General features: G+C 41.4%; 1 protein-coding gene across 1 annotated transcript in view; it reads left to right on the top strand.

Annotated features, from left to right (window-relative positions):
• The first annotated feature begins 349 nt into the window (after positions 1–349).
• Positions 350–13,317, top strand: part of LOC117337696 (A disintegrin and metalloproteinase with thrombospondin motifs 18-like) — a 62,983-nt gene continuing 50,015 nt past the window's right edge. Inside the window, exons 1-2 of the mRNA XM_033898795.1 lie at positions 350–389; positions 825–1,198. Of these exons, the coding sequence (XP_033754686.1) occupies positions 350–389; positions 825–1,198 (414 nt within the window). The remainder of the gene's footprint in view (positions 390–824; positions 1,199–13,317) is intronic.

Below are 13,317 nucleotides of genomic sequence, written 5' to 3'. Positions count from 1 at the left end.
CAATTTGGTGAGGTTATTATCACTGATAAATTAAATGTATAATGCGAATATGATGTACAATGTATGATGATCAAATTAGGATGAGAAGGGTGGGATGTAAGAATAAGATTGTGTGTTCTGAATGACAATAAAGATGTAAGTGAAGTATAGAATGATGAAAGGTTGGAAAGGATTGTTGTTCATGATGATGATGATGATGATGATGAGGATGATGATGAGGATGATGATGATGATGATAATGTTTGTCATCGAGTGTGGATCGCAATAATGATGGTACATTTGATGATGTATTTAGGATGATGAGGATGATGATGAGGATGAGGATGATAGGATTATGATAATGTAGAAGATGCATATGATGATGATGATGATGATGATGATGATGATGCGTATGGAGATTGATGATGATATACTTATAATTATGATGCTGAAGATGATGATTATCATACATGGATGATGATGAAATCAGGTGATATTTTTATTTTATACATAATATTGATGGTGTGTATGTGTGTGTGTGAGAGATCGTATGTCTTTTTTGTTTATATGCAAAAAATGGTGAAAAATAAAAAATTACAAAAAAAAAACAACCAAACAAACCTATATACAGTAGTTTAAACCTGTATGAAATGGGATAAAACATATATGTCATACGATAATGTATATTTTCACATAATCATACAATTATCCATCTTCAGACAGTAATTAGGGTCAAGTGTTTTAAAAAATATATAAAAAAAAGAATTATGAGGGATTTGAAAGCCTTAATTGAGTGATGCTATTTTACCGGTAGTCTGTTGAACATTTCTTATTGTTTGTTTCAGATTACAGACTTGCTCATGTCATCCTTGTAAATGGTCGAGGTCATTTCATTTCACACTGGACCAGTGGTTCTCATCGCTCTCATCGATCTCATCGCTCTCATCGCTCTCATTGCTCTCATCTAGCCAGCCGTCACAGTCGTAGTGTTGAAAATCATTTCTACCTCAATATCACAACAGACAGTGAGATTTTTCATCTTAAACTTTCTCACAACTGGCATTTATTGGCCCCTGGGTTCAAAGTTTACCTTCGGCATGGAAGCAATAATACCAATTCCATGGAAACAGAGACTTTATCACACACCGATGATTGCATGTACAGAGGCGATGTTGTCTCCCATTCTTCAAATGTGGCTGTGGCACTCTGCCGAGGGGTGGTAAGTACAAATGTGGCTGTGGCACTCTGCCGAGGTGTGGTAAGTACAAATGTGGCTGTGGCACTCTGCCGAGGGGTGGTAAGTACAAATGTGGCTGTGGCACTCTGCCGAGGGGTGGTAAGTACAAATGTGGCTGTGGCACTCTGCCGAGGTGTGGTAAGTACAAATGTGGCTGTGGCACTCTGCCGAGGGGCGGTAAGTACAAATGTGGCTGTGGCACTCTGCCGAGGGGTGGTAAGTACAAATGTGGCTGTGGCACTCTGCCGAGGGGTGGTAAGTACAAATGTGGCTGTGGCACTCTGCCGAGGGGTGGTAAGTACAAATGTGGCTGTGGCACTCTGCCGAGGGGTGGTAAGTACAAATGTGGCTGTGGCACTCTGCCGAGGGGTGGTAAGTACAAATGTGGCTGTGGCACTATGCCGAGGGGCGGTAAGTACAAATGTGGCTGTGGTATTCTGCCGAGGTGTGGTAAGTACACATGTGGCTGTGGCACTATGCCGAGGGTTGGTAAGTACAAATGTGGCTGTGGCACTCTGCCATGCTCTATCTCTCTCCCCAACCATCCTCTCTCTCCCCCAACCATCCTCTCTCTCCCCCAACCCTCCTCTCTCTCCCCCAACCATCCTCTCTCTCTCTCCCACAACCATCTTCTCTCTCCCACAACCATCTTCTCCCTCCCCAACCATCCTCTCTCTCCCCCCAACCATCCTCTCTCTCTCCCCAACCATCCTCTCTCTCTCCCCAACCATCCTCTCTCTCCCCAACCATCCTCTCTCCCCAACCATCCCCTCTCTCCCCTAGCCATCCTCTCTCTCCCCCAACCATCCTCTCTCTCCTCCCCCCCCAATCATCCTCTCTCTCTCCACAAAGAACCTCTCTTCCCTCCCAAACATCCTCTCTCTCCCCCAACTCCCTCTCTTCTCCCAACCATCCTCTCTCTGTCCCCCAACCATCCTCTCTCCCCAACCATCCTCTCTCTCCCCCACCATCCTCTCTCTCCCCCAACCATCCTCTCTCTCTCCCAAACCATCCTCTCTCTCCCCCACCATCCTCTCTCTGTCCCCCAACCATCCTCTCTCTCTCCCCAACCATCCTCTCTCTGCCCCCCAACCATCCCCTCTCTCCCCCAACCATCCTCTCTCTCTCCCCACCATCCTCTCTCTCCCCCAACCATCCTCTCTCCCCTCCCAACCATCCTCTCTCTCCCAACCATCCTCTCTCTCCCCCAACCATCCTCTCTCTCCCCAACCATCCTCTCTCTCTCCAACCATCCTCTCTCTTCCCCACCATCCTCTCTCTGTCCCCCAACCATCCCTCTCTCTCCCCACCATCCTCTCTCTCTCCCCCACCATCCTCTCTCTCCCCCAACCATCCTCTCTCTCCCCACCATCCTCTCTCTCCCCCAACCATCCTCTCTCTCTCCCCAACCATCCTCTCTCTCCCCACCCATCCTCTCTCTCTCCCCAACCATCCTCTCTCTCCCCAACCATCCTCTCTCTCCCCAACCATCCTCTCTCTCCCCAACCATCCTCTCTCTCTCCCCAACCATCCTCTCTCTGTCCCCCAACCATACTCTCTCTCTCCCCAACCATCCTCTCTCTCCCCACCATCCTCTCTCCTCCTCCCAACCCTCTCCCAACCATACTCTCCTCTCGTCCCCAAACCACCCCCCCCCCCAACCCCCCCCCCCCAACCACCCTTCCCCCCCTCCCCCCCCCCCAACCACCCCTCCCCCCCCAAACCCCCCTCCCCAACCACCCCCCCCCCAACCACCCCCCCCCAAACCACCCCCCCCCAACCACCCCCCCCCCAACCACCCCCCCCCCCCAACCACCCCCCCCCCCCCCAAACCCCCCCCCCCCCCCAACCACCCCCCCCCCCTCCCCCCCCAAACCACCCCCCCCCAACCCAAAAAAACCCCCCTTTCCCCAAAAACCCCCTTTTCCCCCCAAAACCCCCCCCAAACCCCCCCCCCAAAACCCCCCCTCCGGCCCCACCCCCCCCCCCCATCCCCCCCCCCCACCCCCCCCCCCACCCACCCCCCCCCCACCCACCCCCCCCCCCCCCCCCCCCAACCCCCCCCCCCCCAAACCCACCCCCCCCCCAAAACCACCCCCCCCCCCCCAACACCTTCCTTCCCCCCCCCCCCCTAAACCCCTCCCCTCCCCCCCCTTCTCCCCCCCCCCCTCCCTTTTTCCCCCCCCCAACCCCTTCCCCCCCCCACCATCCCCTTCCCCCAACCCCCTCCCCTCCCCCCACCCTTTTCCCCTCTTCCCCCCCCCCCCTCTTTTCCCCCCACCACCCCTCTCCCCAACCCCTCCCTTTTCCCCCACCATCCCCTCCCCCAACCTCCCCTTCTCCCCCCTACCTCCCCCCTTCCTCCCCCCAAACCCCCCTCTTTCCCCCCCACCTCTCTCCCCCACCCACCCCCCCCCCCCCTCTTCCTCCCCCCCAAAACCCCTTCTCCTTTTTCTCTCCCCCCCACCCCCAATTTCTTCCCCCCCACCTCCTCCCCCCAAAACCATCCTTTTCCCCCCCCAACCCCCTTCCTCCCCCCATCCCTCCCCCCCAACCTCCTCTCTCCCCCCCTCCCCCCCCCCCCTCTCAAAACCCCCTTTCCCCAACCACCTCTCTCTCCCCCCCAAATCCTTCTCTCCCTCCCCAACCATCCTCTCTCTCCCCAACCATCCTCTCTCTCCCCAAACTATCCTCTCTCCCCCAACCATCCTCTCTCTCTCCCAACCATCCTCTCTCTCTCTCCCCAACCAGCCTCTCTCTCCATCTCTCCCCAACCATCCTCTCTCTGTCCCCAAACTATCCTCTCTCCCCAACCATCCTCTCTCTCTCCCCAACCATCCTCTCTCTCCCTCGCATACGCATCCTCTCTCTGTCACCCTCAACCACCTCCTCTGCTCTCTCCCCAACCAGCCTCTCTCATCCTCCCAACAGCTCTCTCTCTCGCTACCATCCTAGCTCTGCTCTCACCCTCAACCATCCTCTCTCTCCCCCAACCAGCCTCTCTCTCCCCCAACCATCCTCTCTCTCCCCCCAACCAGCCTCTCTCTCCCCCCAACCATCCTCTCTCTCTCCCAAACCATCCTCTCTCCCCCAACCATCCTCTCTCTCTCCCAACCCATCCTCTCTCCCCCAACCATCCTCTCTGTCTCCCCAACCATCCTCTCTCTCCCCAACCATCCTCTCTCTCCCCAAACTATCCTTTCTCCCACAACCATCCTCTCTCTCCCCCCCAACCATCCTCTCTCTCTCCCCAACCATCCTCTCTCTCTCCCCAACCATCCTCTCTCTCCCCAACCATCCTCTCTCTCCCCAACCATCCTCTCTCCCCCAACCAACCGACACACCCTCACCGCTAGATACATATATGTAATCAATTGGTGTAATTATGAGAGTCAAAAACTACACGCTTGAACAGGTTTTTAATGTATGAATAAATAAATTCGGTGTAATATATTTTGCTATGAAGAAATTATAGAATGATGAATTTTTTTCGGATGTATAAAAATACATGTCGTTAACTTAATTCCACATTCAAACCAGATATATTATGTGATTTCCTTCTGTTGAAACTAATCTATTTTGTCAAATATAACATTATGATAATTATGAAATATTCATGTGAAGTTTGTTGTCAAAAATCCTAACCTATATACAATAAATCCAGAATAACAACCAATCTCTCCTTAACTATTAATTTGACAGTGATCTAAATCTTCCCTCTCCACAATTACTTACTAAAACCCGACAAATGTGTGTCTTACCTTACCGCATTTATCCACAAATAAGCCCCCTCCTCTAGTGTAAAAGCTTAGTACATTATTCATCCTCAAATAAGCCCCCTCCTCTAGTGTAAAAGTTTAGTACTGTATTTATCCTCAAAAAAACTCCCTCCCCTCGTGTAAAATTTTATGTATGTGTGTAAAATAGGTTAAGGTGTCCCGACACTTTATCGCTAGCCATAGTGATGGACCATAGGTCGGTGTTTTTTTCTTCGGGTACTCCGGCTTTCCTTCACCTCCAAAACCTGGTACGTCCTTAAATGACACTGGCTGTGAATAGGAAGTTAAACTAAATACACCAAAACACCTTCCGCAGTGCAACTGTTTAGTATGACCTTGGGGAGGAACCACTTTTTCAATCGGTCATTCTGCGAAAATGAAGGAGGCAGGGACAAATATGGTAATATATTTTTTTTATTAGAACACCCCTCTCACCTTCATTGCATCTAGACCTGTACTGTAGACAAGAGAAGCCAATTTCTCAATATTCGACTTAATCGGATGTTCTATGGGGGTTGAAGCTGTGTTTAACTTTGAGCCCTAAGGTTCTTGAAAACCCTACAACTCACCTATGAAAAGGAGAGACAAAATAGCCATCACTATCATAAACATTGAATGCAATTCTTCTGTGCAGCACATAAACCCTGATAGCATTGGGGTGGTGACCTTCACATTTACTCCCCAAATTAACACAATTTTACTGAGGTCATGACCTTAAAATCATACATCACACACACATTCCTATAAAACTTAGAACCAAAGGAATCAGGGCTGAAGAATTTTAAAAATTTGAAATCTGAAAGCTTATTCAGGTTTAACTAATGGATGGAATGCCTTTTACTTCAGAAATGACACTTATTTTACCCTTTGGCTTTGATATGTCTGAGACAAAATGCAGGTACTATTTTTAACTTGTTTTACTTTTTTAAATTCTGAATCATAAAATCAGCACTTACTTTTGTCGGATTTTAATGACCATCATTATCCTCAAATAAGCTGCCTTTCATTGTGATGTTTGGAAAGGGCGTTTATCAGGAACACATTTCGGTTATTGTTTAAAAGTTGAAGATTCTGTAAAACTTCAGAAAGGGCGTATTTGTGTGCAGGATTTTTTTTTTTTCTTTTTAAAGAATAATAAAATCATGTAATATTCTTTAATAAATCTGGTTTAATCCATAAAATGTTATTTTTTCTTCATTTAAATTGCATCAATTCATAATTAAAAAGGATTTTAGTAGTCTGTTTAATAGTTATTAGAATAAGATGTAATTGGGGGTTTACTAAAATCAGGTTTTATCTGTCCGTCCGTCCGTAAACAATTCTTGTTATCAATATTTCTCAGAAAGTAATATGTACTAAACGTGTTTTCGAGTATGACAGAATATCGATATTTTCACCAGTGCGAAGCACGAGTGAAAAATATCGAAATATTCTGTCATATGAGTGACATAATATGTATTTAACGGGAAACCATTAAATTTTCTTTTTATGACATTTCATATAGACGTCTACATAAAAACGAAAATTGAAACATCGAAATATTGATAGTGTCAGAATGTGCGCGAGTCATCTCTTTATGACGTTACTCCTCGTCAGCTTGACAGCGCCATCTTGAAAGGACTTATCAGCGCAATTTAAGCGTTTTCTGCTGTTATCGGAGAATCTGTGCATGGATAGCTAAAGTCAAATGAGTATTTTGTCAAAAACTAGTCTGAATATTTCAGAAATACAGCAAAATGCCCAATTTATCTACCTCTGCTTCGACTGGATAATCAGCAAGTTTCAATAATGTGAATATAAAGGTTAGCTCTGATTGGTCAAAAACGGAAAACTTATATCTTCACTGCAAAATCTTATACTTTCACTGCTCATAGCTTTAGTGAAAATATCAGTTTTATTCGTTTGACAATTTTCGATATTTCACTGGCAAAATTGCAATAAATATCAACGCTATGCCTCATCCCAGTCACCTTAAGTAACCTTGAAACTGTTGACATCCCCATCCTCTAACCATACACAGTATACCATTGCTGGGCATCAGGGGATAAACACAATCCTGATGTAAAAATATGCTCAGGAATCTTAATTCCCCTACTCCAAGAGAATACTATCTTGATTATATATTTGAAATTATCGATATCTCCACCCTATAACCATATGTAGCATTGCTGAGCATCAAAGGATAAACACAACCATGTTAAAATAGGCCCAGGGGTCTTTCCTCAACCCATGGGACTTACTTTCTTTAAACACAATCATTATAAACTATCCGGGGACCCTTGTCAACATATGTCACATCCTACAAGGATCCAGTACACGTGTTTCTGCATTTCCTGATGATGACCTTGAATCGCTTTATAAGGTGTATGTTAAGATGGGCTTGGTGTATGCACCCATGAATACCGGTAGCATAGCATCCTGTCACCGTGAGAGGATTTCTGTATGTGGTACTGTATTTAGTTAGCAGTCGTATAAAGTAATACATTTGTATGTACACGTCTACATCCATGCTTGGTAATAAACCACCCACCATGTCATCACAGTTCACGTAACACTTTCCTGTAGATCTTCTCACCTTAATTATCACAGGTCAACTTTTGATGTCTACATACATTAATTGGAATATTATTTTACATGTCGTGGAACCTTAAATGGGGGAACTATGTAGTTTCTATCTTTTATACATTATTTTGCTTTAGCTCGTGTCTTTTGCAACTTTTAGAAAATAACTTACGAGTGTGAAATAAATTCCATATCCAACAAGCACGAGTCGTGTGACCTGTTTCTGCCATAATGATATCGGCTTGAATCAAAGGGAAATATGGTCAAGTATTATTTCGCGTATGCAAATAAAGTGTACCGGTGACGTCCGGAACCCGGTGATGTGACGTCATTCGATTATTGATGACGTCAATAACATTTGCAGCTTGGATCAAAGTTCGAACTCTTGACCAATCAAAAGACCGGAAGGTCATATACCACTAGTGGTATATAACATATATTTATCCAACAGTCGGCACATTTATGTGTATCTGTATGCTGGAATCATATAGGTGTCAAAAATCTGATGAAAGTATGACAGTTTATACAAATTCTTATTTTTACAATGTGTCTTTCCACGTTGCACTTATTCTTGTTTTTGTATAATATTGAATTGATCAATATATTTACAAGTAATTCTAAGTTAAGTACACTGTTCCACAAATTCTAGTTTCTTTCTGTCAAAAAACGCTTTTCGTAACCGGCTTCCATTTCAGGAAATCAAGAGTTAACTACATTGTTAAAAATATTTTGTAAAGCCTGAATTAAATGTCACTAGCTTTTAATGAAATATTCATTTAAATGGCCGACAATGCCGTGTACCTTCTTTTAATTTCATCCGTAGATATATCGCGGTCAAACTCCAAAAACAGAGACCTAGAGTCCATATCAACATGTAAATCAGTATGCTGCTGGTCATTATCAGACATGTCAGAGTTAGTTGCTGATTATAAGTGATTATAAAAATCTTCAAAAGTTGATTAATGGGGTTTTGCTTTTGCATTTTTATTATATAAATATATATGGTTTTTTTTGAATATATAAAAATAAAACTTCCAATATTGCCTTTGTTGAGAGGTGCATGTACATGTGTGTCTATTCATTTTTAATTTTCTCTATGTGCATATCTGTTGCAAAATTAAAAAAAAACTAGAGCTGTCACCGAGGGGGTGACAAGTATACCCCCCGCTTTTCCATGATTGGTTTGAATACTTTGTGAAGCTGCCTATTTATGGTACTATAACCAAATCAAACATGTTCTATGTTGAGTTTACTCCTATAACATAAGAGGCCGCTGGTCGGCTCTTTTTCTATCGGATATTATTTTGCCGACTGCGACCTCTTATTTCCGAAGCACTAATTCTTTGATGCAGTTTCCGCCCGAAATCCGGGCGCAACGAAATATGCTTGAAAAAAACACTTAAGATGTTGACAGGTCATTACAACGATGTCTACGTATCATGTTTGCAATATATATCCCATATATATGTCACAGACACAAATATATAGTATAATACGGTGTAGAACACACAAAATACATGCCCATGTCGTTGTAGCACTTTTCTAGTCGTTTTTATAAATGGCTACCAAAGGTTGATACAAAATAGTTGTGGTTATTTCAAACGGAACGAAATGATACGGACTTTGTTGTATTCCGCTTGTAGGACATAGGTTGTAATCCACTTTTGTATTAACCGGCAAATCACGTGGTATTTCTACTATCACTACCGGCAGTATTGTCTGCTTGAGCTCTGCTCCGCTTCGGAAGAAGAAAACTTCATAATTTGTGTTTGTTGCGAAATTATTCTCATTTAATCATTGGATTATGGAAAGAAATATATATTGGACCCCGTTGATCATTTAAATGTAAGTTGACACGCTATGTTTTTTTCAATATACGAACTTTGAAAATTTCATCGTCAGCATCGGGAAAATCAGCTATGGGCAGTTAGAGGTTACACGGCGCCTGTCAAAAGTATCTCGCCGTGTAAAACCTCTGACACTGTTGGAGTATGTTGAGGTAAGAACTAAGTGAATGCATAGCCGAACAAAATTTTGGTAGTTTTTAAAGAAAAAGGGGCATAACTCTATTAGAACTGGCAATTCGGCAAAATCTTTGCATAGAGCTAAGCCTCATAGGGTTAACTACATACCATATTTTAGTAAATACATTGAAAACAAAGCAAATGCACAGCCGGACAAGCTAGTAACCATTTTTTACATAAAGTGGCTTAACTCTGTAAAAAAGTTTTTTTTTCGGAAGAAGCCGTTACGGGAGACACAACTTCATGCCATCCTTCAACTCAGTATAAAGTTTCAAGAAAATCCATCAAAAACTAAGTGAATGCATAGTCGAACAATATTATGACACATGTTGTATTAAAAAGGGGGATAACTTCGTTGCGGGGAGCATGACCTTTCATGTTTCTAAGTCACTCAGATGTCAACACTGCCAGATGTCAGTCAGGGCGATTTGAAGATGTTGAAATGTGGATATGTTGAAAGACGGTCCAAGATATATAGCCCATGCAGTCCGAACTCTAGGTTCTAATTAATTTTACAAAACGTTACACATGGTATTTAAGTTAGAGTTATATAAATGATTGACAGGTGGTGTTTTAGTACTCAGATGGTCACATTTCAATTTCAATTTTCAATTTCTTATTTAACTTTAGGCTTTACAGCCCATCAGTAAAAATATATGTTTAACAACAAAACAATAAACATAACACATATGTCGTAATTATTATTCATATACATGTACATCATGTAATAGCGGTGGCCCTAGTGACCAATTCCACCCTAAATATTAAAGCCACACAGGTGGTCTGAACTAGTGGTCCAAAAGTGCCGTTCGTAGTTAATAATTTGAAAAAAAAACAATAAAATATGTTTGATATGTAATACGAAATTAAAATAATTAGGTTACATAACTGACAAAGAATTGTATAATTTATGTAACTTTCTACAACTAATGCTAGAACACTCGAATTTGAAGTATGACCAAGAAATATCTGGTGGTTCCGCTGGACAAAAGATAAGGATAATATACAATGTAGTGAATATCACACGTCGTTTATATTACAACTTGAAATGTTATGTCAAGCTAACTATGAAACTACTAATACTACTACAAGTGACTGGTTGTATATATAGAACAGTTGTGGACAGACGGACGGGCGGACGGAAGAACATACATGGCAATCAACAAGGAGAGCCGTATGAACTTTAGAAAAATATACAGGAAAATTGTCGCAACCGTGCTAAACAATTCTGCGTTTGAACGCTTCAATAATAAATTTACCTAACAGATTCAGTTCCTTTTGATTATTAGAATTTATCAGATTTTGTTAGTCACCCAGACACATTAAAATGCGTTACACGGATTTTCAAATACTATAAAAAGCTCAATAGCCTTCAAAACTGAAAAAAAAAGAATTGAAAAATTGAACTTGACTTGAAAATTTTGACAAATTACGAAAAGTGATATTCATCTTCTATGTGACCAGAGTTGCAAACTCTACAGAGACGTTCTTACAGGGTTACGATGTCGATCAGCCTCAATATTCGGAATATGCACTGATAAATGTATTGTACTCAAAGTAATTCTATTACCTTAAATAAATTGTTGAGAATAGCATGTAAGGCTTGAATTAAAATGTCACTTGCTTCGATGAAATATTCATTTGAAAATGCCGTGTACATTCTTTTAATTTCATCAGTAGATATATGGCGGTCAAGCTCCAAAAACATAGATCTAGAGTCCATATCAACATATAAATCAGTATCCTGCTGGTCATTATCAGACGGGTCACGGTTAGTTGATAAGCCCTTGAAGTAATCATAATTTTTTTTAAATGTTGATGAATGGAGTTTTAATGCTCTTGCAATTTATTTTTTGTAAAAATAACGTTGATTGTTTTTCCGTAGGTGCTCCAGCATATCGCCAACAAACTTCCTATATTTGCCTTTGCTGAGAGGTACATGTACATGAATGTCAATTTATTTTATAACTCTCGTTTTTTAAAAATATTTTAACTGTCTCTTTGTAAGTTATTTCAGACATTTAATCATTGTCATTAAGATATCAACATGTATTGTTTATTCATCATATTATATTGGCGTGATTAGTACTAATAAGATGTCTATGTGTACAATATTAATCAAAAGAGATATATTTCTTAGTGTTGAGATTGCTGAAATAAACGTTTCAAGTAATTAGTTAACAAAAAATATTAAGTGCTATAATGGAACTTTAAGTGGCATATATATGTACAATTATGAACAAGTTATGTTATTACACTGTACATGGTATAATATATTTGTTGCTAAATGTTTTAAATCATGTTCTATATTACTTTATAACTCATTTTGTTGAATGCATGCATGCATGTTCTAAGAAAATGAATAAAAAAGTAAAGAACACAGGGAAATCTCACGTGACTGTACATGTAGGTAAAAAAGTCACTTATATGAAACAGTATAAAATTACACACTTATATGAAACAGTACATAATTACACACTTATATGAAACAGTATATAATTACACACTTATATGAAACAGAATATAATTACACACTTATATGAAACAGTATATAATAACCTCCCTATTGTTTCCTGAAACAACACCTATCTATTGTTAAAAAAAAGGTTGGCGTTCAGAGAACACCCCCTATATTTGTGTAACTGTTCCAAGTTCTATGTCTTTATGTGATCGTATGTAATTTACCTGTGTCTTGATAAAGGGGCAGATTGCCTCGAAAGTTCGACAATTTACTTGTCTGTACTGTCGTTATTACTACTTGACAAATTAGATATATATACATTTTTCAAAGCAAACTAGATATCTTTTTAAGTATTTTGAAAAAGTCACGATCTCAATCATTCTTTGATAAGTTGAAGCTGTACAATCAAGGTATCTGGAGGAATATCATAAATATAAAAGCCATTGTTTTATCTCTAGGTTATCTCCCTTTAGTTAGTGACGTGAATCCACTTAACCTTAAACACCCATTGTTTGTCTTTGCTCTCGATATCACTCCTGTTAAGGAGAAGTTTAAAGGCTAAACATTCTTCACATGGACTTTATGCCCTAACTTGTAAACCTAGAAGTTGTGACACTCCTCAAGTGTGTTTGGTTTTAAATGTTGATTTTATAAGGTCCTTCTGAAAGATTAATCTCTCTAAGATAAACACGGTAAGTGGAGGTGATATAGTAATTTATTTGATGAATGGACTTTCATGTTTCATGTCAAGTAGATATACTTTCCTACATTTTGTTTTTCACTCTACAGTTACCTAAATCATTCATATCATGAAGTGTTTCACAAATAATTAAAACCATATTCCGAGTTAATTTGCCGTTTTGATGTATTACCTTTTTACAGTTGTAACTGTGTTGTCCATCCCGAGGAGGTTACAAAGCCACATGATGGTTATAAGAATCTGAATCTGGTTGTGTAGTTTCTGATTACCACTGACTCTTTAGACAGGATTACACACCTATACACTCCCAACCACTGACTCTGTAGACAGGATTACACACCTATACACTCCCAACCACTGACTCTGTAGACAGGATTCCACACCTATACACTCCCAACCACTGACTCTGTAGACAGGATTCCACACCTATACACTCCCAACCACTGACTCTGTAGACAGGATTCCACACCTATACACTCCCAACCACTGACTCTGTAGACAGGATTCCACACCTATACACTCCCAACCACTGACTCTGTAGACAGGATTCCACACCTATACACTCCCAACCACTG

The sequence above is a fragment of the Pecten maximus genome, chromosome 11, assembly GCF_902652985.1.
Source record: "Pecten maximus chromosome 11, xPecMax1.1, whole genome shotgun sequence".
Lineage (NCBI taxonomy): Eukaryota > Metazoa > Mollusca > Bivalvia > Pectinida > Pectinidae > Pecten > Pecten maximus.
The sequence above is the reverse complement of the archived record's forward strand: the minus strand, read 5'-3'. Positions and strand labels throughout refer to the sequence as shown.